Source organism: Oreochromis aureus, linkage group 19 (assembly GCF_013358895.1).
Source record: "Oreochromis aureus strain Israel breed Guangdong linkage group 19, ZZ_aureus, whole genome shotgun sequence".
NCBI classification, from domain to species: domain Eukaryota; kingdom Metazoa; phylum Chordata; class Actinopteri; order Cichliformes; family Cichlidae; genus Oreochromis; species Oreochromis aureus.
In genome coordinates, this window is record NC_052960.1 from 11,211,204 (window position 1) to 11,238,502 (window position 27,299).

Consider the following 27,299-nt stretch of genomic DNA (forward strand, 5'->3'; position numbering starts at 1 on the left):
GTTGTCATGGATCCACTTTCGTAACCTTCGATGATTATATTTGTGGAAAAAATGTCGATTGATCATATTGTTATTTTAAACATGGTTTTGTCCCCCAAATTTAACAAACCTAAACTTATATGGAAAATAAGGGGTTGATGGAGGAAATTTAGGTGTACCTCCTCTGTGGTTGTTCTTTGTCTTACTACTCTTTCCATTTTCCTCAGTCTCTTACGGGCTTCACTATGTCTCTACATAGAGTTATCAAGGTTTTCTTTGACCGGCCTTCTGCACAGAGTGCACACTTCTACACTGCAAACCCTTTGATGTAAATGGAAATAGCTGGTTGAGAGAAATACGGTGGAAAGTCTCAGTCTGTGTTTACACCTTGCCAGATGGTTCTAAACAAGCTCGGGGAGAACACACAAATACATTTTTCTCTGAAATCCTTAATTTACGGTACTGTTTCAGACCGTCCTGGTGCTGCTTGTAAGCAGGGGTGGTTGTTCGAGGAACTTTTAACAAGCCTTCCTTAAAATCGGAATACTAAATTTTGTGACAGTAGACTGAATGAAAATTGCTGTGCAATGACAGGTTTGACTGATGTCTGTTATCTAGCTGGACTGTCAGCTAAAAGGATTCATTGTGTTTTTATGCTTTATTTTTGTAAATCTGATAAAATGGAAAGTGTTCATGCAAGTGTTTCTCAATCTGTTTGCCTTCTTTTTGTCTGTGTGTGTGATTTGACAAATGAATGCATTTTTTATTAATATTGCACTTGCATTTAGCCCAAAGTATAATTAATCCAATAGCCAATTTCCTGTACAGTATATTAATGCCCCAAATTCCCATTTTCTCTGCCTGTGCAGCCTTTCGAGACACTTGCATCCACAGCTTTAAGTTGCCTAATGTACTTTTTTGAATGGTTAATCTGTCCCAAGAAAACAGTATCTATGTATAAAATCACAGCTTCTCACAGGGTAGAGAGATATGGCTTCTGTTCAAGATTGCAACAATGCATTTTCTTCTGAAAAACCCAGTGGTTTAAAAATGTTTATTGGACTTGAATATATGCTTCACTAATTAATTCTTCTTCTTCCTCTGTTTAAAGATGTTTTTACTTAATAACGACTAAATCGGTATTGTTGTAGTGTGCTTCATATTTCACTGAAAAGAATAAGGATAATGGGATTGGTCGTAAGGCCCCATGGTGCAGAGGGATCTAATAATAGAGAGATCTTGTGTGTTTGGGTGTGTGCATGTCTCTGTATGCATTTCATTTTATTATTTTTACCTTGTCAGCTGGGCAAAGGAAGACCTTTTTACCTCCAAGACTGTATGCCCTTGGGCAAGATGTAAAACTAATTCTAGAGGTGTGTTTAGTGTGTGTATGTCTTAACTTGGTGTTATGTCCTCCTGGTTTTGGGAAACTGGTCGCTATGGGAACGGACTCTCCCTCCAGGTGGTGTGTAATGGAATGCGATCTCTATGTGCCTAGAGAGATCACATTTTTGTGTGTGTGTGTGTGTGTGTGTGTGTGTGTGTGTGGGTGGGATACCTGCTTTTTTTCAGCATTTTGCACTGCAAAGTACTTTGTAAGTATCAAAAGGACAGAGATAATTGGTTTGGTTCATTTGATACACGGTGGCTAAAAGCTTGACTTTTCTGTGCGTGGTTTAGATAGAGGCAGAGAGGGAGAGAGAAAAAGAGACTTAATTGTGTATGCCCTGCCCAGTCCTCCCTTATAAACTCAATGCCCTCATACAGTAGGGCATGAAAAGGCAGAGGAAAGGAGGGAGGGAGAGATACAGCTGAAATAAAATAGAATGAAGCAAAGTAAATAAAGGAAGACAGGCAGAATGAAAACGAGGCGCAGAGGGAGACCAAGAGAATCACATGCTGCATGTTTGGTCGTGCCTGCTACCATCCATTCTGGGTGAGGCCACTTCCTCTATGACCCCAGCCACCCCTGTCCTGCTGCTGACTTGGTCTGGTCTGCCAGCTCTGGAGAAGGCTGCATAAGGGGAAAGAGAAGGGTGACGAAAACTCTTGAGAATACTGGTTTGTCTTTATATGTAAAGACAAACCAGCAGCTGAGTACTCCCAGATTTTTCCAGAGAAATGGAGAAAAAGAAAGATCTTTTCCAGGGATGAAATTCTTGGCTCTCTTGAAGCTCAGGGTACAGCTGGAGCACTTCTCCCGCTCTCCAACCTTATTCCCTCCTCCTCTTCCCTCTCTTTTCAGCCTCGGTCACTTCCTCCCTTGCTTCTCTCTCTCTAATTCTTGCTGTGTTTTTATCTTTTCTTTTTAATTTTAGTCTCATTTTCACAACAATGACACAAGTTTGCTGATTTGCATGATTTTTTATGTAAATAAAACCAATCATAACACTAGTAGGAACATTAAAGATATTGCATCTTCTCCACGGGTTGCACATGCTGCTTTTCAGATTGGATTCAGTTAGGGTGAAAAGCACTGCACAGCTGCAGAAATTCCACATGTGAATGTTTACATCATGGTTTTTTTAGATTTTGTAGGGAAACCCCTCTTTTTTCCCTCCTTGATCTGGTGTTATTGGGCAAAAGTACGTTAGTTAGTGGGAATTCCATTTAGGAATATAAGGAATAACGGGATAAGTAATAACTTTTTTTAAAGATGCTTTTCAGTATTTTTCTTTCCTATGTACAGGTTATAAACAAAGTACCAACCATATCTTCATCTCTTTGGTTGTTTGATCAACTAACAGCCAGGGGACATGCACACCCACCCTTGCACCACAAACACAGAAAGAGTGGAATTCAGCGATGGAGAGCAGGGGAAAGTCCCTGCTAATCTAGGCCTTCCAGTCTCGCCTTCTTTCTTTCCATTGACATTCACACAACTTCTCTTCTCTTCTCTTCTCTTCTCTTCTCTTCTCTTCTCTTCTCTTCTCTTCTCTTCTCTTCTCTTCTCTTCTCTTCTCTTCTCTTCTCTTCTCTTCTCTTCTCTTCTCTTCCACACTTTCTCTGCTCTCTGTGGTGGACACAAACTTGGTGCTGTTCAGACTGTGACTCATACAGTAGGAATGCCCGACATTAACATGTGGAGAGATAGGAGGAGGAAAGTGAGGGGAGGATGGGAGAGGAGTACAGCTGGGTACAAACGTAGCAGGTTGTGTACAGCAGGGGAAAAAAATGGAAAAAATATGACTCTTAGTGGGTCAAGGTTTAAGGCTTTGATGCATCTTGAGTATTCAAGTGAGTGAGAATGAGAAAGAAGCAGGGAACCAGAGCAGGAAATGATTATTTGACGCTGTTTACACACCAACAGCTGTTGCATTTCTCTTTTCTCTCTTTTTCTCTCTCACTCTCTCTCTCCTTAGAGAGAGCAGACATGTAGAGTTGATTAGAGAATGGATATAATGAGTCATCAGTGTCTGGATTGTGTATATTTGTGTGTGCACATGTATTATTGCTTATGCACATCAGAAGTGTGTACAAGCATGTATACATCTGTGCATGACCGGACAAGTGATAAGTGAAGTATGCTGGACCCATGCAGTGTATGTGTGTTGCATGGTTACCAGTCCCAAAACAATTGTATCTAAAGGCATGCGAATAGTCTCGTGATAATACTGGAAAAAGCAAGATTGGTGTGCGTGTTTGTTTGTTATTATGTCTGGCTTTGACTTAATGCATGTGCGTCTTATTTTGTTGTTTGTTGCGTGTGGCAAGGTGACCGTGGTTTTGTCAATGTGCACTATCCAAATGTCAGTGTGTTCTACAAATTAGTTGCGTATGAGCAATCATGTCTTTATGCACAGTGCCCAGGTGGGTATCTGGCCACTTGCGTGCTGTTTTTAAGATGAGGGCTTTTGCGTGTTCGTGCACATTTGGGTGCCTGTGAGTGTGTGCACAGCTGCGAGGGTGTGTGTTTGCGCATGTTAAGATCTTGAGAACAAAGCGTGGCTGGGCTCAGTGTCCCTCCAGACATTACGTTGCTCTCCTTTGGAGCAGACCCAGCAGCAGAAGTAGGTCGGCCGACGGCGCTCCTCCTCTGGGTGGGGGAGAACCGGCAATAGATCTGGGTTGGGTGGAGGTATGGGCTGGCACCCAGGCTACATGCTCAACACTAAACAGATCTAGGCTTGTATGCTTAGAGGCTGTTTACACAGTTATCAGGACAGGATAAGACGTAGATGTTAACATTATTTTAAAAAATGTAACCCTTGGGATAAATTGGGGGCTGTTTTTCGCCCCAAACATGTTATCACACTCAAGAAGATTTGGTTTTTAAAAGTTAAAATTGTCCCAGAGCTATTGTTCATGTTAAAAAATATATATATATTTTTTGTCACAGGAGCAGCGTATAAGATTTGATAACAAAGCTGAAAATTTGGAAAGTTGGAATTTTTAAAAAAAGGACTATTTGATTTATAATAACGCACATATGTTTTCTATTGCTTTGGGGCTTTTGGGTGTTAAACACTTAAATTGCTGCTGCTGTCTTGGCCACACTTGAGCTCATTGAAACTAATCTGCATAAGTAAAAGCTACATAAGTAAAAAAAAGCCAAAGTTTCTCAAAAGTCTTAGGAAAACATGTTTCAGTCGCAAATTGATTGACCACTATGGAATATTTTAAATAGATGCATGATGTATATGTTTGTTACAAATTATACATAGATTACTATTTAGATATAGTTGTGGATATATGTGAATATATTTTTGACATGTACGTTGTTCTTATTACTGTCAGATTAGCGTTTATCTGTTGAGTCGGATGCAGCATTAATCTTAGAAAATCAAAGAATTGAAGCTGGATATGAGCACAACCACAGGGTTAACTGGAGAGACAAAACTGAAAAAGCAGAAGAAGGTTATACTTGGACTTCAATATTGTCACAAATAGGGACAAGGGTGACAACCACAGCTAGTGCCTATGGGCAGGCAACCACAGGTGGAGCTGAAGATCTCAGTGCACAAGTCTGGCTCTTTTGTTTCGCAGGAAATGTTTAAGCCATCAGATTCCAAAACCATTTAAATGAAACCTTTGATAGAAATTTTTTTGTGCAAGTTTGGGTGGAAACTTAGTTGGTTATTATTTTATTTTTCATATGTACGGACAGGAGAAACATGAGCTTGAGCCAATGGACTAATAAAATATAGTGCTGGTTTTACAAGCCTTATAGCTTCTACTTTAGCTCATAATGTGCTGATGTCAGATCCTAATGAAGTCATCATGGCACTGATATTCATCAGCTGGCATAAGCGATAATACTTTCTGCTTGTTTTCTTATGATGCCATTATGCAACTTTGAGTTTAGAAGTTCAAAGAAGCTCAGTCATATTAAGGAATGTGCTTACACGTACCTGCATACACACTACAGTATGTACTTAAGATATGACCCAGTGTTCAAATGTAGAAACTGCCCAACTTTTGATTTACATTCCACAGCAAATCAGCAGCTTGCTTAAATTACAGTCTGTGCTGGAAACACAGAACATGGGCTCAGGATCAGAAGTGTGAATATGTGCTTCTTTATACTCGTTTGTAGAGGACTCTTTGGGGGTTTTTGCCATGCAAAGCTAGTTTTTCTGTCACACTGTAGTGTGTAAGTGTCATGAGGGCAGAGGACTTGGGGCAGAGCAGCACAGGAAGTTCTGACTTCCTCCTCCATCACTGAGAAACCCTCCCCGTGGAAAAGATGTCCGGTGGAGTTGACTCACCGGAGATTTATTGTAGGGCTGTAACTTGTGTATTAGTGTGTATCTTTGTACACAGTGTATATGTAGTACACTGTGTAGTTCTGAAGCTGTCTCCCATGTTACCACCTTAAGCATGCTCTCTCTTACTCTTCTTATTGTCTTATATTTTTATTACACTTCCCATCACGGTCCACGTTTCGTTCCACCTTCCTCCGAGTCCTTTCCTCTGTGGAAGCTTCTAGTGCCCATATCAGCTGACTACAAAACATCTTTGGGCAGCTGCTGCTTGTTTTTGTGTGTTTTTTCTTTTTAATGCACAAATTAGCATTCAGCGTTGACATGACAATTGGCTCTTTAGTGTTCATGCATGTGTGTATTTTGTGTGCGCATGGCAGTAGAGGAAACTGTCGTGGGAGTGTCTTGCTTTTGCAGCTCCTAGGACAGATAACATTACCCCGCTGATGCTTACATAACTTCCAGGCAACGCCACGTCACAAGTGACCCAGACACACACATACACAGTTGCTCCCACATAAACATACACACAAACTGGTACATTTGCACCCATGTAGATAAAACAGCTGCCTCCTTGAGGCTCTGATTGTGTGATATAAAGGTTGTATGTCTGTGACTGTGATGTACTTTTAAGATAAAGGAAAAGCATTCTAGAAATTTTTCTAGAAATGAAAAGTTTTTTTTGTGTCTCTCCCTTATCGGGAAATCCATTTGTGGCTCGTTGTTCTCTATGTAGGTCATCTTGCAAACAGGCTCCTTCGGTTTAATACCAGTATCACAGACACACACACACTCACTCGTGCACATATGCTATCCCATGAGGGTCTGTGTTTCCTTTCAATGTGGTAACCACATGTTTAGTGATGAAGGGAAGGAGAGAAAGTGGTTCGCTTATTTCTAGAAGCTGATTATTGCTTCATTCTGCTGGAAAAAACAAGATGCTAATACACACTGTTGGGTTACACTAACTGTCAGCAGTGTTGGCCCATCAACAGATGTGTGTTTATGCAGTGTGTATAAGTTATTTCGTTACTACAGAGGTAAGTAATTGATCGTGTGTCAGGCCACATTTTTGTCTTGCAGCATTTTTGTTGTGTTTAGGGGGCCCTGCCACAGCTGTTAAAGACAGCTGTAACATGGGAAACATCTGAAGTGTTGCATCATCTTCTTAGTCCGAGTCTGTGTATGTGCATGAATGTATGTATGAGGAGCCGCAGAAAAACACAAGTTTGTGTAGGTGTGTGTTTGTTTGTCTACATGTGTCTTTGTGAATGAGACTGTTTGTTATGTGTGTGTGGATGAGACAGGATGCTTGTTATGGGCATGTGTATACATTTCATGTGTAATTCTTCAGTGACAAATACTACACTTTTGAAGGTGGCGCTTGAAAAAAAAAAAGTCTTTAATGTATGTTAGACAGAATTAATTTGGTGATCTGAATATGTTCTGATTTTTCAGTAAGCTTGAGTTTTTTGTTGCTATGAATTTTTTATTTTCATTGCTTTTTTCTGTGTCACTAGAATGTAATTATTTTGTGTTTCACTTCACTACACTTGTTGCTCATGATGACACTGGGTTTTTTTTTTGTCATTTGACACCTTTCTAACCATTCCTCTGTATTGCCCCGAGTGTATCATGGTTGGGCTATTTCTGTCTCTGTTCTGTGCAATACAAAACATACTTTGTACTAATTCCTGTGGTCCTCTTAGATTTCTTGAAGCAGAGTCTCTCAAACTAGAATATGTCATTGACCACCAGTTGAACCCCCACATTAGACCACAGACCTCAGATTTATTTCATTAACCCTTCCAGTCAGGACTGCATAGTTCCTGCTGTGGAAGCAACTTGTGTGCAGTGTTCTTTATCAGCAAACATAAGTAAGATATAAACCTACCCTCAGACACTGCTTTCCATTATGTGATGGCTTCTGAACTTGTTGGCTTCATGTCAGAATGACGACCATTGTCACAAAGTGGCAACTGCAGTCTCACTAGGTTGGACATAGACTCATTGACATAAATGTTACTGACTTTTTTTGGAGCCAAAAATGTTACATATCACATTCCTGATTGCCTTGTATACATCAAAGATGTTAAGCTTTGCCTTAACTTTGATAACATGTTATCAATGATTATTAGCAACCATAATATCATAGCTGGAGGTGTTTTTAATTTGTCAATGAGTCCATTAGAGCAAAGAGATGCCTAAAGATACCTTTGACAACAAGAAATAGCAAATGTGTGTATGTCTGATTTTTGAGAGTTTTTCAAAACAGTAGCCTCACAACAGAGCAATATTTCCTCAGAGGAATTAAACTAGTCTTTGCAGCTCTGATTGTCTCTTGTTGTGGTTCATTACACGTGCTGACTCCTTGCTGTGGTGCAGGTAAAGTCATATCATTGCATGCCATCTAGGATATGACTTCATATCTCATCTCTGCCCTGACCTCTCTTTAACTCAGAGGTGGAAGAAGCAACAGATGGAAGATGAGAAGAGGAAAAGCAAAGGGGAGCGGGGTTGGTTAGCTGTGTTGTCTAGGATTCCAGTAGGATTAGGCAGAGGAAGTTGTGACTCTATTCGTGGTGCTTAAAGGGTAGAGCTGGGGGTGAGACCAGAGAGTGACGTTACCACAGTGTGAATCAAGGACCACAGTGACTTATTTGTACATTTGCACACAAACAAACATGATTGAAAGCCTTTTGATGGACACATACAAACGCGTGATTATCTCAGGCTTTTGTGAATGAAAGTCAGTCTAATATTGTATGACTTGACAGCTCTGTGTGTGTGTGTGTGTGTGTGTGTGTGTGTGTGTGTGTGTGTGTGTGTGTGTGTGTGTGTGTGTGTGTGTGTGTGTGTGTGTGTGTGTGTGTGTGTGTGTGTGTGTGTGTGTGTGTGTGTGTGTGTGTGTGTGTGTGTGTGTGTGTGTGTGTGTGTGTGTGTGTTGAATAGCAGGACAAAGAGTGTCTTGTATTTTGGCAATGGTTTGGGGGGTAGTTGGGCTTGTTGGGTCCAGTCCTGGGGGCCAGGGATGGGAATGTTCAGTGTGTGTGTGTGACTGGAGGAATGCTGCTGTTTGCTGAGTGAAGAGCACAGAGGCAGTAGAGACTGTCCAAACACACGTCTGTTTGCCAAGTGTGTGTGTGCGTGTCTGAGTGACGATGCCTGAGTGAGTGTGTGTGTGTGTGTGATTGGGGCAGTGTGTGAGTAAGAGGGGAAAGTGTGCTATGAGCAGTGGTGGAAAGAGGTGTAGAGCAGCTCTGTGTGTGTTTCCCCATGCTATGACCTTCTATTCAATGGAGACTTTCATATCCAGTTCTAGTCTCCATGGTAGGGGAGCAGACTAGACTGAAAGAGGCCTGTCTCTTCATACCTGTGACCTACTCACCGCACACACAAACAGACACACACACACACATTAATCCACATTGCAGACTTTGCTCAGGTTGTATTCCTGTGTGTAGGTGGGTGTGTGTTTACTGTACTGTTACCTGTTTGTTTGGCTGATGAGAGGTCAGTAAAGTGGGTGAGTAATGGAGGATTGATGTGAAGGACGGAGAAAAGATGATAAAGATCATTGATGAAGTATGGAAAGGATAAACTTAGTAAGGAAGGCAAGGATCAAATGAGTAATATTGGTGGGAAGAAAGGATGTGAGTAATAACAGAATCTGGGGAAAGAGGAGAAATCCCTGAAAACAGTGTGAAGTATGGAGGTAGAGGGTAAAGCAGCTGAAAAGATAAAAAATAACCCTTTAACGCAGACGAGATTTTAGAATAGTCAACAAGTATGTAAGTATTGTCAACATGGGAAAAAAATGTTAATGTGTCTTCATACTAGCATGTGTGCTTGGAGGTAGTGAGGGCCTCTGTGCAGTGTGATTTATTCTGAGGCTAGGTCTGCTTCCAGCTGTCCCGACGGGGTCCCAATGACTTTAACAGCCGCAGACCTCCATCACAGAAAGACAGAGGAAGAGGGAGACGGGGAGATTTTTTTTGGGGGGGGGGGGTTGTATTTAGACAGTGGAAAAGTCAACATCATTTTCAGTCTGCTAATTCTATTTAGATTCGCATACTTCTCCTTCAGTGTAGAAACCTCATTTCTCAGTGAGCAGCCATGTACCCTCATTTGTTATACCTATAATTATCATAATAGTACTGCTGAATAGCCAGTAACAAGGAAAAGGCTTGCTTATATTTATGTGTGAGCTGTTTGAGATTATACAGGCAGATTTGAAGGGAAGAGACTCTTATTTTTAAGTGGTTAATTACCTTTATTTCCTAGTATCTTCATACTGTGGTACTAAGTAACTATAGTGCTTAATATGAAATAACACAGCCCAACCTTCAGTGTATCTGTCTACTTTGTGTCCCCGCATGTGAACTGCCAACTGATGAATGTAAATGAGAATTTATGTAAGCATTAGTTGCCTGGTTGAGTAAATAATTCTTCTCCTTCCTCACAGGTCCTGCTGAGGTTCCCATGATGTCCCCAAATGGGTCGATCCCTCCCATCCACGTCCCCCCAGGCTACATCTCACAGGTTAGTTTATTTTTGTGTGTATTTTTCCTCAGTTTGATACTCTTTGACGTATATTTTATGTTTATCGTGTTTGGGTTGTGTGGGAGAGTTTGAGTAAAAAAAACGGACACAGGGGGAGTCTTATGCATGCTCATACTCCATGCACGACTACACTAAATTAGCTAGTGCTTCTCATTTCTCCACCAAAAAGAGGCTTCTTTAAGTAATAAAGATGCAGATATTCCTTAATTTAATATATTTTAAGGTAAATGTATCCAGTATTTATTTATTTTTTCAGTTCACTCGATTAGTCTGCTGAAGACTGTTTCAGCATGTTGGTTCTTGTCACTGGAAAATTGTTATGATGCTGTAAATGGAAATAAATCAAACTCATGCGTTAACAGTAAAATGTAGTTGCGTTAGCATCAAAAACTGGAGAATATAGCAGCATAGCATATTTCTATGCACTGGCTGGTTGATAGACTAAGCAATTTGTACTTGTATAGTGTTTTATTGAACAGCTATCAGAAGTGGGTCTAGTGGTCATTAGTGCTCGACCCCCACAAAAGTCACTTATTCTGTCTGTCGTAGAAAAGCAACCACGCTGGTCTTTTTGACCCAACAGAGCACCAAGCAGTACTTGCTGAATTTGGAGTTTTAGGTTCAATTAATATTTGAGTCCTCTACAGGAAAAGTGTATGTGCTTTCTCTATTAGATAACAACACCAGAACAATGAGAAAAGGAAGGGAAAAAGAAGTCAATAGACTGTCCTCACAAGTGGATTTTTAAAAAAATCCTGTGGTTTGTCTGTTGGCGAGATTGTGCTCTTACCCAATGGAGGTCGGGTCATTGGCTCACCATGGGTGTGTGTGTGTGTGTGTGTGAGTAGGGACTGAGCCAAGCCTGAGCGGGAAACACTGTCACTGTTAGATAAACAAGCATGATACGGGAGACAGGCATTCATTGGGCAAATTTTTTTGGAAGGGGGGGGTTAGGGTTGCACGAAGGGGTGAAAGGAGAAAGAGCACTGCTGTGGTGGACAGTAGTGTGTTGAAGTAGTTGTGTCTTATGTGTCTAAAGTGCGCATGTGCATGTGTGTCCTCTGGGAGTTTTCACTAATGCCTGCATTGTGATGCCATGTGTGTTTGTGGGTGCTTCATATTTGGAATGTGTGTGTCCTTGCCAATAACTGTGTGCGCGTGTAGGCCTGGTCTGCAAATACCCCTGCAGAGACTTTGCCCTTGTTTTTCTGTAAACACGCTGTTTTTTCATGTGCAACAGAGGGGATGAAAGGGCAGAGAGCGGGCCTCCTCCTCTGCATCTATTTGCTCCCTCTCAAGGTTTTTCTCACATCAGATTAGTTTTGTAACTCTCTTCCTCCCCTCGTGACCCTCTTTCATCCCCCACCATCTTTCTTTGTGTGGTGTCTGTTGCTTCTCAGTTTGTGTGGGGATTTCACGGTGGTGTTATTTAGTGTATGTGTGTGTGTGTGTGAGAGACAGTGTGCGGTGTTGTTGTTGTTAGGGACCAGCAGATGACTTCCCCCTCTCTGCAGGGAGTGAGTGTTTGCTCTCCTCTTGGAATGCAGGCCTGTGAAAGTATCTGAATAGTTGGAATGTGTGTGTCTGTATCTGTGTCCGAGTGAAAATGAATACATGTATGGAGTCTATGCTAATTTCAGGCAGTTCTCTGAAGCTTGTTGTCAGAAAAATGTGCAGGCCATCTAAGGACACGTTACAGCATTTGTTTTTCATTGCTTTAAGGGACCGCACATCCTGTTGGTACACGCTCAGCTGTCAAATAAATCATGCAGTTAATTCTTTTATTAAATATCCACCATTTAACAGACAGAGCACCTGCTCTTGTAAAATAATGGGCAGTGAAGTACTCTTGGCATGATGGGCAATTCACTCGGTTCTCTGAATCACTTGACTTAAATTAAAGCCAGCACTATCTGAGGAACCTTTACTCAACAGTATATAAAGCAGTCAAAAGCAGCGTGCACTTTTCAGGTCTTGCGTGATTTGTAGGTACTAAAATTCAGGCGCACAGACGCACAATTCTTAGTCTTTTAGGCTTTTTTAAAATTTTATTTTCATGCTCTGTGAACCCATACTTAGCTTTTGTCCTCTCTCCCACAGGTGCTGGAAGATACCACAGGGGTCCGCCGAGTGGTTGTGACCCCCCAGTCTCCGGAGTGCTACCCTCCCTCCTACTCTCCAGCCCTCTCCCCCACACATCACCTGCCGCCATACCTGCCTCACCCTCACTTCATCCCCAACTCTCACTCTTTCTATCCTCCCGTCAGCCCCGGGGAGCTGCCTCCCCATCAGTACTACCAACACCACCTTCCCCCCATGTACGGCGATCCAGGTACGAGTTAAAATTCAGTTACGAATATGCGCCACACAATCTGCACAGTACGGAATTTAACATGAAATATTTTCTCTGCTCTTTTTCCTTGCAGAAATCATCCCAGTTTATGGGATGTCAAACTTCATAGGGAGGGAGGATACATACAGTAAGCCACAACCTAAAAAGTTAAAGGAACCGAGACAGAATCGAGTCAATTCTCCTCCCTCTACTCCCTATAAGGGCAGCCTTGGGCCAGCACACAATGGATACAGGTGATCATCATTTATGAGATTCGCTTTAAGATTAGCCAACTTATTAACGGTTAGGCTTCTGAAGGCGCGATGTTGATGATTTATATATTCATTGCATTTGTCATGTCATTATATGTAGGTAATATAAAAATCAGTTAACTAAGCTGTGTAAAATTTTAACGTGTTAACTGTTCAGTTGGAATAAGAATGGACCTGTTTTCACATGTACGCGTGAGTGCTAGTCATTACATGCTGCAGCTGCAAATGTCCAAATAAGTGAACTCTACCCCACACCTTTCCTAATACAAAGACTCAGGTTAGAGCACACAGTTGTTTGAAGCATTCACAGGGATTACATAGGCATCATGTGTTAACCCCCCTGCAAAAAGTACACCCAATATTAGTGTGAAAATCCATAAACACAAACACAACATTGCTAAATGTTGTTCTGTCGACTTTTCCCATGTGTGAAAACAGCTCATGTGAAGGAATCTTTTGCAAGGGATTTTTTTACTTCCTTTTTTTCCATTTTCCACACCCAATTGCGTACATTTATGTTGTTAGTATTTTTATTGAAGAGAAAGGTAAACAGCTCATTTGGTCACTGCAGTTTTTGGTCACAGGGTGTATGATTTATATACTTCTTATTTTATGTCTTTTATGTAAATACAATGAATTGTGTTGTGATTTTCTTCGGGATGCAGCAACAAATCACACGGCCCAACGCTCGGGTCAGCGGGGTCTGGTGGTGGAGTTGGCAGTCCAGGAGGGAAGAAGCCAGAGAGACGGCTCCGCAGCAGTCCGCGAAACAGTGAACCAGACACACACACACAAGGTAGGACTTGCACAAACACAAGGCCATGAGAGAGACTAGTACCCACTGTCAATGAATATTTTTCTGTCCTAAATGTATGCATCGATATAGTTCAAATAGTTTCAAATAGAGAAAAAAAATGACACTCAATATTTCAGTGTATCCACTTATCGCAAGATCCGAGACTCCAAATCAAAAGAAAGGAGACAGTCTCAATGTGAGCATTTTAAAGTTTAAATATCTGCTCAACAGAAAATGTCACTGCAGTCTCTTTATTTTCCAAATAATAGGCATGTCACCATGCAACAAGATCATCTTTTATATGGGAATAATTTGTGTTCTCGCTGACATTTCTGTCTGGCACTGTGTGACTTACTTTGTCCTCTTTAACCTCAGTGCCCCTCTGCATTCAATTAAATCAAATAAAACAACCTTTGCGCCTCTCTTTCTATCACTGTCCGTTTTTTTTTTCTCACACAGAAAGAAATGAATGGATGAATGCAGCCTCAGCGAGGTGAAGGGATAGGGAGGTGTGGGTGGGGAGGTGGAGAAAGGGGGTAAGGGTTGTCTGGGTAAGCACATAGCTGAATCTGTCCCTGAGCGCTATCATTTTACCCTTGCTACAATACTGGCCTTGTTGGTGAAGGCTTAGCCGTGGGGGGGATGGTTGAGAGAGGGGTGAGAGAGATGGGGGAGGGTGGAGTCACATACCTGTAGAGCCCTGCTTGAGATGAAGGAAACCTTTGAGCGCTGAGATTTAGATACTGCAGCTTAGCCTTATCGCTCAGACACACATGAACATCAGCACATGTGCAAAGACATTAAGGCACACATACACATGCGGTTCTTCTTTAATGGCAGGTCTTTTGACGCATAAGATGAATGTCTGAGCTATTAAAAATGACAGAATATTTCATTTATGCACACACACACACACACACACACACACACACACACACACACACACACACACACACACACACACACACACACACACACACACACACACACACACACACAAAGTGATGTTTGTGAAGGTGATGACAGAAACATAAAGTGAGACATAAATTGATTGACTGTACTTGTCAGGCTCTTCTTTTAAATTTACCCTCCCCATAAAACTTCGGCTTAGTCACTCACAGTATGGTGCAGGATCACAGGGATCTTCCAGCTGGGTTTGGTGTGGATATACTGATCAGGCACAACATTAAAACCACTTGTCCAATATTATGTGGGCTTCTTTTGTCATGGCAAAACAGCTCTGGCTTGTCAGGGAGTGAACACTGGATCGCTTAAGGAAAGGGAGGGGGTGCCTTCAGAACAGATCAGGGATGTCAAATGTATTTTACATCGAGGGCCACATGTAATCCATTTTGATTTTAAGTGGGCTAGACGAGTGAAACTCCACTTTCTGTCAGTGTAAAGATATTTATATACTCATTTAATCCTTGAGATATCTTAACATAAGATGAGAAAGTGCAATTTCAGCAGCACATCTCAGTTTTTCTACACAAGTAAATTACAATTTTTTATTACAAGTGTGTTTTTTTTGTACATGTATTGTAATTAAATGTGTAGTTTTACAATTTGCATGTGTGAAATTGCAGATAAAGTTCCGGTAGCTCACTGCCCAGAGTTTCCCATATTTATAAAAAAGTTTTTGTTCATTGCTGACTTTATTTATTTTTTTAACCCAAATTTCTATTGTAGACAGCGAAAAACAGGAATGTTGCTCTCATTTAATTTTTTATCTATTACTTAGCTCCTTTGGTATGTAGTATGAATGGCTGTGGATGGGTCTTTATCAGTACAAAAAGCTGTACAAATTCTAAAAATAGAGTCCCAAAATATATGCTTTTCCAAAGTCGTCCAGCAGGCCACACTGGATGTCTTTGCTGGGGATGATTTTGGCTCCAGGCCCTTATGTTTGACACCCCTGTTTTAGATATATCAGTTACATCCTACACATGCTTGATCAGATTGGGATTTGGGGAGTTTAGAGGCTGGGTCAACAACTTGAATCCTTTGTTTGTGTTTCTGAGGCAATTTTTTTTGGGAGACGTTGTCTGCTGAGGTCACCACTACCATTGGTTAGTTCATTTAATAAACACAGATCTCCAGCATTGCTTAGGCAGGTGCTGTGTTTCAAAGAATCATGTTAGGAATATAAATTTACTGTCAGAATATTGCATTGTAAAGAAAAAAAACAAAACAATCGTCTGTCTCTGAGTTCGTTTTCCACATCCATGCAATGTTGGTGACCGGAATTTTGTTTTTGTTGCTCACAGCACTGAAAAATGATCTTTAAAAAAATGTAACAGCACCACCAACTCCATCCAGGAAAATGTCCACATAACGCAATCAAACGTGTACACTGGACTTAATTAGTATGGAAACTACTTCCTTTTTACATTTTTTCACAATAATAGTCATTATAATAATTTAGAAAAGTGAAAAAAGTAAAAGTAAAAAAAAAAATTTTTTTCATTCAACTCATTCAAACACGTACACACTAAAGTAAAGAGCTAACACATCTGTACACATGCAAGTTGACATCTGCAAATGCAAACCAAAACCAAACATCTTATTGAGCTGCAACAAAGGGAGATTGCACAGCTTACAGTACACACACACACGTGTGCGCGCACACACTAGAGGGAATTAGCTAAAATCAGCCACAGGATGAAAAGGGAAGTGAGATCAACATCTCAGCTTATGGGATTCGTAGTTTCATGTGCCACATACTGTACAACTCAAACAACCATAACACTCTTGACAGATAGGAGCATGTCAGCGTGTCATTTGTTGTTTGGTCTACCAGGGTCTCAGTACAGGGCTGGAGATCAGGCTGAGTCAGCTGGATGTATCACACAACACACACCAACACACAGCCACACATATGCTCAAACACCCCGTGACTGGGCTTCCTGTAAAACAATCAGAGCATGAGGCTCCAGAGGATAGGGGGGCAAATGGCGAGAAAGGGGGTGGAATGCTGGATTTGAAGGACAGATGAGAGAGGACAGAGATGGATGCAAAGTTTTCTTTATCACAGAGAAGGCAGAGATGGAAAGACAGAGAGGCGCAAAGTTAAAGAGCAGAGTACAAACATTCCGACAAAGTTGCTCCTTGGCCCGATGCATCCAAGTCGAGTCCAACCCAGAATACCACACACACACACACACCACACATAGCCGCCTACGCTTTGCCCTTGATGCCCTTGCTTTATGTGTGTGTGTGTGTGTGGCTGCTGCCCCAGTGCCAGCAAGGCAGCAGGCTTACTTGGCCGGCAGAGCGTCCATTCTCTAGTAAAGCCAGCTCTACAGGCCCTTTTCCTCAGAACTGAGCTGCTTGCTGAGCAGAAACAGATGTGGGCTCCGTCCCTTCTGTTCCTCCATCTTGCTTCTGCATCATCACCACCACAGATCCTGTCTCTCACTCAAAAAAAACCTGGGATTTCAGCAGAAACAGATGGACCAGTTCCCTCAGCTCCTCCATCTTTGTTTCTACGTCACTGCCGAGCACTGTGAAAGCAGGAGAAACCAGATGTGTGCAGTGGCTGCTTTGTCCACTATGTCGGCTCTGTGAATGAGGTGTGGAAAATAAGAAGGGTTCACAGTCATAGATATGGAAGTGGTCTGTTATCTTAAGGTATGAGAGGTATGGAAACCCACCTTCTCTATTACGTGGAGAGATTTCTTTTTCACTTTAAAAATAAATTACATGTGAGTGGCTTTGGGATTTAATTTGACTTTCATGGCATAGTTATCTTAACAAATATAAGATTATTAGAGATTTTTATAGGCTAACAATCACGACAGTGTTCCAAGAAAGACGTTTTAAAAGCAAAAAAGCATGACTAATTCAGTGTTTAACCATTTCTTTGCTTCATACGTGAAGAACATTTCTAACACATTTACTTGAAAAATATTCTCCTTACATGTTCTACGGTGGCCTCCTTTTTCAGACTTTCGCCATGCATTTTTCAGGTTATAAAAGTATCAACAGTAGCGACTGAGATTTATCATGGCCACTTCACTTTGCATGGAAAATTCACTCAAGTAAGCATTTTCACTTGACCTTCAGATGTTACTGTCTCGGCGAAGTCAAAGCACGGCTAGTTTTTAAGTAAACTGTACGAGAAGTTAGAATTATAGCATAATTATAGCATAATTTAAAGGCAAACTATTAGCAATGTCCTTTGCAAAATAATCATTAAGTTTACTTAACTTATTTTTATTAATATTTCCACCATAAGCTATAAGTTACAGAGTATCTAATAGCACTGAATAGAATGCAAGTGTGTTTAATTCCTTTTAACTAATTTTTTCCTACCGTACATAAAAAGCTTCTTTTGACTTTTTACTTATTCTATTTAGCAGAATTTTACCCCTGATGCAAGTCCCAGGACTCTTTCTCTTGTTAGTGCAATGGTTTATATTTGTCTATGTAGCCATCCTATCTAATTAAGCTAAAATGCCAATTAGTGAGAAATTCATAGCAATAGTAATGGTAAAATGAAGCATGTACTGCAGTGTTTTGTAAGGTTTTATAAGCTCGTGTGTCCTTTGACTGAGTCCAGTCGTGAATCATCAATTATGTATATTAACCATCCAGCTCCTTCCAGCTTCTCCTGCTGTGATTGCAGAAGCGGGCCTGAAAATGTGTGAACACAAACCCACCCTTTCCTTACTGGATTATTTTTGTGAGTTGCCATGGCAATAATCTCAGGCCCCCACGTTCCCACAGACACACAGAAAAACTCCTACCCCTTCCCACAAACCCAAATACGGCCATGTTTGTAGGGCAATATGGCAAGCTGGAGGCCAGTGAGGTGGAAGAAAGAGACTAGAAGGTGAAAGTTGAGATAATAAAAACAGAAAATGCACAAGAAAAAAAATGAGAGAGTTGAAAAATAAACGACAGAAACTTGGAAATAAGAGTCAAAAAGGAGACATGTACAGAAAACAGAAAGCGAGTATGGGATGGCTTTACCAGCAGAGGAATGTCTTCCCCGCTAATATCGTGTTACAGGACTAACGGCATTAGAAGTGGAGGGTATTCTTGTTAGTCACAATGGGTACACCAGATATTTCACCATTCAGCTGAATGAACCTTGTGATACAAGTGATAAACTATAGCACCTAGTCATTCTACACTGACCAGACTTGTGCAAGTCTTGCTTAGAAAAACTAAATTATAGTTGATTTAAACTTGCTAAGTAATTTAGTGTCCTTGGTCGTCAGTTTTAGGAAAAGGAAAGACCTGACGCTACTTCCCTTTAGATATTTTTTTCCATTTTATGTCACTCAGGTGGCCTTTATACCACTTACCCAGGAAACTTAAATGTGTTAATTAAAGCTAAAAATGCAGAGTATAAAGCAGCGATCCATATAAGATGAAAGCAAGGTTGGTTAGCAAGCGCACACACCGTCTGGCAACACCACACCGACACAGTAACCTGCTGTTAGGTGCTTAATAATACACAAACTCTGGATCTCACCAACCAAAACTGAAGACTTGACTGTAGGTGTTTGTACAATTAGCCACTCATACGACAAATGCACTCAAAATTGTTTCAAAAAGCACCAACGCTACAAACACTGTCAATAGCTCTGAAATAAGCACAGTTAGAAGACAGCTGGCAATTACAGTCACCTGTATTGGCTTCCATTTCTCTGTTAAAGCAGGCATGTCTGTAATTGTGTAAACTTTAAGTTTTGAAAAATTTTTGTAGTTGAGTTATACATTATTCACCCCCAAATGCCCCTATGAAGGTGTAAATTAGCTATATAGCCCAAAACACAAAAACTACTGTTTGTACCGTCTAAGGCAGGGGTGGGCAACTCGAGGCCTCGAGGGCCGGTGTCCTGCATGTTTTAGGCTTCTGGAGAACTTCAAGAAATGTTGAGGAGGTCATTAAGCCATTTAAGTGAGGTGTGTTGGATCAAGGACATATCTAATACCTGCAGGACACCAGCCCTCGAGGCCTGGAGTTCGACACCTGTGGTCTAAGGGGATTGACTTGTGTTTGACCTCAAGTGGCCAGTTGAGGAACTGCAGGCCTATAGGTTGCCGCTTAGCCAGTGTGGCTACCTGTAGGTTTGCTGGTTAGGTTTTGAATTTTTTTGACCATATCTTACGAAATAATAAATCTAAACGGGCTCCTTTAAAAATATGTGCATGAAGAGGCATGATTCAACAAACCAACATGAAACACATGAAAAAGGTCACTTGGGAATCGTGGGATAATTTTAACGTTTCATCAAACCTAAAATTTCATTCTTGAAATTCACACACATGAAAGCTCCAATAACTCAAAAATAGATTTGGATTTAGTGAGTTGTGTTTTTTTTAAATTGGATGTTGACAGTATTTGCAGTTTGTTTACACAAATTGCTTTTGGGAAATGAGTCACAGAAAACCATTAGATTAAAGTAAAACTGTACAAATGACTGATATTGGAGCATGGACAGCTATCACCTTGCTTATTAATGTACTTATTGGTGTCATCAAATGCATGCACAGTATGCACAGTGGGTAAAGACAATTTTTGTCATTACTAAAAAGAGCCTAACAACAGCCTAACGCATTTAAATTCAAATTGAGGTATTTATTTTTAATTTACCTTTGCAGTAAGGGAGACATTGCATTGATTAGTCTCCAACTATCCCTTCTTCTATCCATCTACTGTTCTGCCACTTTGTTGTTTTTAATCTCTGCTAGGTTGTTTGTTTGCCTTTTTGTCACTGTTCCTCTTTTTAACCAGCCCTGCTATCTGCGGATTGTATAATTCCCTCCCGCTGTCTGCCAGTCTGCACTCACTCCCTCAAACCTTTTTTTTTTTTTGGCTGAGCAGGGTCGAATGGGGTCAGGGTTCTGAGAAACGCATCCCCCATAATCCCTCACTGCTTGGCCAGGTTGCTTTGTCACTCACAGCACGTACACTCTTGTATAAACACATGTGCATGCATGTGCAAACGGTATGAAAACGTGGATAGACTTCTTGTGTCAGCTGGCAGTTAAAGTGTTCATTTTCTTCCTTAGTGAGAGGGTTGCAGTGGAGAAGGTCTCTGTGTCTACATTGGCATGCATGCATGCATATTAAGAGATAACAGGCTAGGAAAGGGAGTCAAAAAATTTTAATTTTGAGTATAAGAAGGCCTTTGTATTCCAATATTTGCAACACATGAACTTTTATATATTATTCTTATGCTCTGGTAGCTTACCATTCATTTGCATAGTCTTTATCATTTACATGCACTCTTTTTAAACGGTTATTAATGACCAAGAGATTGGGTTGCGTATGCAGACATCCAGCAGTAGTAACCAAATTCTTCCCCAGGATGACCCCTTATCCTGTTCTCATTTATGTGAAGTCCATTAAGCAGGTTACTAGAGAAAGTGAGTCATAATCAAGATTCTTATTTGCAATTGTCACTTCGTCTGTTTTTGATATTTGATTCTTGAATATACTTCCCGCTTCTTTCCTTTCCACTCATCTTATTTGCTGCCTTTTTCTTTTTTGCTCTCCAACTTTTCCATGTTACTCTGGTCCCTCCGTCCGTCTGTCCTTTTCTAATCCCTTTTATAAACCATAAGGGCTCTGGCCATGAGAACCAAACCTTCACCATGACAACCACAAATTCAGGCATGTCCCAACAACTTCTCCACTTTGTGTGTGTGCTAGTGTGTGTAGCCCAGCTGTTGAACAGATGGAATGCTTGCTATGCAGTAGATGATAATAGTGTGGAATCTGAGGTCTATACCCCTCTCTACCTCTATTTGCCTCTTTCCTCTCCTCTCTCACTTTTGAACCCACTCCTTCCCTTCTGTTCTTTCTCTGATCTCCACACCTCTCCCTGCTACAGATTGAGTGTCCATCACTTTGCTTTGTTCTCCCTGATTAGAGGCTTCTAAAGATGGGTATCATAGCTCACTTTGTTCCTTTTGGGCGACACACCACACGCACCCTGTGGCCCAGTACGTGTGTGGAGTGGGGGCTGAGTGAGCGGCCGTTGCCACATTTTTCACATTTTTTTCTCCAGGCCTTAAAGGTCTTTTTCTGTCCCAGTGCAGACAGACTGTGTCTACGAGCCATAGGCCGTCATGCAGGAGGAATGCAATCTCCTCAATGTCAAAGTGACTCACATTTTACTGAAACGCTCTTTGCAAGTGACATAACTAATTTTGAAGTCTCTAGATGTGTAACATTTAAACATTTAGGAAAATGCTGTAAACAGGGAGGGAGCAAGCCGGTACAATTTAGAGCGCAAAGACAGGAATGAAAAGAGTCAAGCTCACTCTTTGCTTTTAAGTCGACTTCAATATATTTAAGAAAGAAACATCCAGTCACGAAGCTTCAAATTATATAGTGGGAACTGCTTAGACTAATCTGAGGTTTTGTTAGTCAGAATAAAATGATGAGACTAACCAAGAATTTAGGCCATTTCCACCAGGTGGGAAGCAGGCGGGAATTCTGGTGGTCACTTTCTTAGCATGACTGTCTTCTCTCCTACGTTTATGACTTAACAGAAGTTTTAAGCTAAAACAGTTTCCTGTTCATTACACCAATTTACTCCAGGTTTCCATTGTTCCTAGTAGTTTGCAGTTGCTGTTGTGCCAGAAAAGGCATGTTGCACCATGAGAAGAAAGTATGCGAGTGGTTATTAATCTCCCTAGGAGGCATATTGCTAGCATCTGGAAGAAACTGTCAATGCCTTTTGTCTGTTTTACAGACAAAAATGATGCTATTAATGATTCAACTGGGTTTTTTTTTTTTACTATTCTTATTAATAAAGGGGAAAAATATTCAGATTGGACCAAAAACAAACAAACAAACAAAAGAAATCCAAACGACGATCACAATTAGTTATTTTAATAACATACCTACATTATCATTGCTTCTGTATAATGTCTCATACCACTACAGAGCGCTGTTTTAACAAAATAAAAATATATACATACACTATATACTTCTGTTGTATTTTTGTAACTTTTAGGAAAAGCCAGCCTGGATTTGTAAGTGAGTCATTACTTTATTTATCCGGCTGTTGAGATCAGTGGTGTGCATCTGCTCTGCACCTACTGATGATGTCAGTAAAGTTTCTGTAATCCTTGCCTCACATCATCCTAATCCTTTTTCCCTCTTTCCACTTTCATCCCCCCTTTGTCCTCCTCTCTGTTGATCCCTGGCTTGCTCTTTGTCTCTCAATTTCCTTGTGTTTTTATACCTAATCTCTTACCCAGACTCATCTTTCCCATCCCTTCCCCTCTCTTTGCACTCTGTCTTTTAGTGTCTCTCTTTCTTCCTCTAAAATCTGCCCGTCGCCTGGTCCCCTCCCCCCCATCATTTTCCCTTATTCCTCTTCTTCCTGCTGTCCGTTGTGCTCCCTCGCTCTGTCTGGCTGTTCTCGGTAATCAAACACAGTCGGTCAGACACAGACGGGATGTGAGGTCAGACGAGAATAGGAAGTTCTGGTGCGTGGGCAGCGCCAAAAACAGAAGAGAGAGGAACAGTAAGGACACAGGAGGGTGTGGAGTAACACCGAGTAGAGGTTCAGTTTCAGATTTCAGCCGTCAGCATCATCTCCTGGTTCATCTCGGTATTAAACACTTAAGCAGATGGACTCGCCAACCACCACCAGTCATAACACTCAGTGGTGAGGTAAAGAAGTAGTGTTTTTCAAACTTTATTACACATCTTCTGAAATATTAAATAAGTGCTCTTTTTATGTCAGAAGTTGAATTTGTTGAGACCACCTCTTAACTTTATGCTATTGGTTAGCTGAGACCAGTGGGGCGAAATCACTGAGCAGGCCATACCCCTGTCTTTTTTTTCACTCAAGGGCTGGTCTGATAAGCTGGGTCAGCCTGTTTGATGGAGCTCTTCATGTCTGGAGCTGTGCTGTAATTCCATAAAAGAGAAAAAGTTCAGTTTTGTCCAAATGGAAGAACGGAAAGATAAGTGTATGTATAAAAAAAGAAGAGAAAAGTGCACTAATGAGCTAATGTGTCAAGCAGTGCATCTGTTGAACTCCACCCGTGCTGCCAGCCCCAACACACACATGTACAAACAGTAGCTTAAACCTCCCCCCCACTGCCCATCAGCAATCTCCTGTGACCTAATACTGAGACACACACACACAGTCTCTCTTTTACTCTTGCCTTTTTTTTTTTCCTCACACACAGGGAGGGCAAGTAGAGGTTGTGTTTCCATGACATCACTGTTGCCATGACTCATAAGTGTAACCCAGGCACATTAGGGCGCTCTCCTCCATAACCCGTCAGAGGAACTGACATAAATGCACACACACACATGCACACTCCATCATTCATCACTTGTGCCAAATATACATTGATCTTTGAAACCCAAACTGCGTTTTACACAAATATACTGCTCTTGTGTGTAAGGTCTCCATTCACGCGCATGCACGCATGCTTGCATGTTTGACAGTTTCCTCGCTCCTGTAGCACAAGCATCAATCAATCTTGGTTTCATGCAGGTCTTCCTGTTGCTTACCTTCACGCAAAGATTCATAGAGACATCCTGTGTGATCTCGAGTGGTCAGACTCAAATGGAGAAAGCAGATCCCCTTCAATCGGGAAAAACCTCAACTTCGGGGATCACACGGGGTGGGGGTGGGCGGCAGCAGTGGTGGAGTGGGAAGTTCCCACACGTGTGCGCACACATTCACTTGCGCTCACCCTCATAACAACCTCGAGCGTCTACTAAATCACCTTTACATGTGTCGGTGGACCAGTTTTCTATATGCATGTGTTTATGCTGCTCACTTTCAAAGAGGCTGTGCAGAACCAGTGACACACTCAGAAGGGACAGTAAAAACAACAGCTCCACTCACACCCTGAAATGGTAGTTTTATGCTTTCTAAGTAGCCTTTATCTTCTTGTGGGTTACAAATATTCTCATTATAATTATTTTGAACAGATTATATTTTAGAAATGAAAGAAGTCATTGAAAACTGTCTTACATATTTTGGTGATCCCCATATTTTTCTGTTAGAGACAGCTTCAGATTCTAGGTCAAAATCTAAATAACTTTTTTGTAATAGAGGAAAAACTGCAAAAGCTGAGTTCTAATAAATGGGAAATGTGCTTTTGTCATCTTTTGCTTAATAAATGATTTAATGAATATTTGATTCTCAAAATAGCTACATGTGAACTGTCTCATTCTAAGCTTCAGAATTACTTTTCACATCAATATCACATGAGCCGTTTTAATACAGATTAATGTCCTTTTTCTACTATGTTATTAAGCATGAGTATGTAGTCGTTTTTCTCAATCTCATATCCATATATGTCACTTCCGGGCTAAATCCGTTTAACTATGTTTTAAAGAATGCACGAAACACAGTCATCATATACACATGTATTCAGTAGAAGTCGCGCAATAAAGTCAACGAGCTGGGCTACAACAACAGCCAAGCTGATGTCAGACGTTCCTGTGAACAATTACTCACAGATGTAGGTATAGTTGATGTGAAAATGGTGCATCATAATGATTAGAATTATTATTTCTATGAACTGTTGACTCTAAAAATCATCATCAGTTTTTATGTACAAACCAGAATAGCCATTGTGGAATATGAGTCATGTTTATTTATTTATTTATGTATTTTGGTGATCCCCATATTCTTTCATAGGTCAGAAATTTATGAGTAATCCTTTCTGTGGAATGCATTTAGGTTTTTTCTCTCCTCCTCCCCGACGGCTGTGTAACGACTTGATGAGATGAAATAGGCACTTACTGAAGAAAACAAGTGTTGCATCACACACCATTAGGCAACAGAATTTCTAAAGAATTGATGGGGGTTTTTTATTGTATTTTGGGCTATTTTTGTTTCATTTTTCCACAGATGGTTGAATTATTTTCTGGACTGAAAATGTCACAGAAAACATTAGAGTTGATTAGGGAATGCAAATGCTTTTTGGTGACTTTTTCACCCTTAATTCCTCCCGTTTAAACGCAAACCTTGGCCGACCTTGTGTAATAATGAGCCCTAGATTTCTACATTTGACAGTAACATCTGGGAGCTGAAAATGTTCTCATCGTCTCATTTTTAACCATGCAGCCAATGTGGATTTGATTTGAAAGTTAGAATTTGTCTCTCTTTTATCATTTCAATTAAAACATCGGCAATCAAACTCACATTAAGAAAGGTGGAAACAGTTTTCACAGATTGTAATTATGGCCTGACATGTGGGGAAAAATGCCCTTGGGAATTCTCACCTCACTTTATACACAAAGCCTCTCTTTTACAATGGAATATTTATTATGTCATTCTTGAGAATTACTCTCTTTTTTTGTCTTTCTCCTCAGATCATGATTCAGAGGGGAAGCGTGTTCAAGACATGCTGTCTGCAATCGAAAAACCACAGGTTGGCATACCTCTTCCCACAACTGCACGCACACACACATTCAAACCGCTCTCATCAATCACCTCCCGGTCCGATGCAGTCACAGCTGGCTTAAGCAGTGATGACTTTTCCGTATGTTTATTTGGTCTCTTTGATTCACATGAAAATGAAATGCTTACGTTTAGAATAATATCTATACTGACTTGTATATGCAGTGCATTCCTCATTTTCAACATTATTTTGGGGGCTTGAGCAGCAGGGAGAGTAATTATAATTTAAGCTGTGCTAATGCTGGCCACCTGAGGGCAGCATCTGCTCACCCAAGCTGCACACTCTGTAATAGCTTTTTTCCTTCCCTGAGGGGAATGTGCTTGAATGAATGAGCTGCTTCCGTGCAGACATGGTTTAGTAGAGAGGAACTGCTCATTCCAAGTTAAAACAGTTTGGTCAGCATGCTGTGCAAGCGGCCCATTTAACATCTTTGAGTTTACGCCACGGCTTGAGACTATGAGAACTGAGTGATGATACAAAGAGGATATTTAGTATAACTAGAGATGGAGATGCTGAGAAATACATGAAATAGACCTTTGATTGATGTCCAGTAGTAGTGATTTATCTACTCTTAAAACCTCAGATGACTTCTAAACTGATCAAGTTTATTATAGTTGAGAATGAGAAGTAATAAAAAGAAAATGTAAAATAATTCTGAGGTTTCCTTGTGACACTGACTATTTTGTCAGTGCTGATGCATGATGCGTGTTCGATGTCCTATAACTTACAGCGTTTATGATGAATGCAGTAGTCTGTTGCAAATGTACACATAGAGATATACAAACAGCATATATCCACCTGGATGGATGGATTCAGCTTTGTATCAAACTGGCATTTAAACCACAAGATATTGTGGTTTAAAATGTTGCCTTTAATGACTGCTATTGGTAACATTGTATGCAAATCAAACAGTCATTTGTACAGTGGCTTTTATTGACTTCACTAGCAATGCTGCTATAACTTGTAATATGTGTATTTCTTTGTGTCCTGAAGGTTTCCAATATTCAGGCACGGACTGCACGGCTGTCCTGGGCCCCCCCAGCAGGACTGGTGAACAGGCATAGTAACGGGATACCTGTGTCCTGCTCCTATGAGGTCTCTCTCTCAGATAAGGGAAGAGATGGAAAATATCGCCTTATATACAGGTAGGAAACATAGAAGTTGGGAAAAAAATACAGCGTCCAAATTTAATCCTTAAGGTCATCCAAAGGACACTGGTGACTTTGGATGTCTTGTCTGTGTTTCAG

The 27,299-nt window shown here is 40.8% G+C and overlaps 1 protein-coding gene across 2 annotated transcripts in view; it reads left to right on the top strand.

Annotated features, from left to right (window-relative positions):
* The window catches only part of fndc3ba (fibronectin type III domain containing 3Ba), an 85,517-nt gene that overhangs the window by 31,539 nt on the left and 26,679 nt on the right, over window positions 1-27,299 (top strand). For both annotated transcript variants that reach the window (XM_031737132.2, XM_039602946.1), the window contains exons 4-9: window positions 10,147-10,223; window positions 12,345-12,576; window positions 12,671-12,830; window positions 13,514-13,644; window positions 25,964-26,022; window positions 27,046-27,197. In XM_031737132.2, the coding sequence (XP_031592992.1) occupies window positions 10,147-10,223; window positions 12,345-12,576; window positions 12,671-12,830; window positions 13,514-13,644; window positions 25,964-26,022; window positions 27,046-27,197 (811 nt within the window). The remainder of the gene's footprint in view (window positions 1-10,146; window positions 10,224-12,344; window positions 12,577-12,670; window positions 12,831-13,513; window positions 13,645-25,963; window positions 26,023-27,045; window positions 27,198-27,299) is intronic.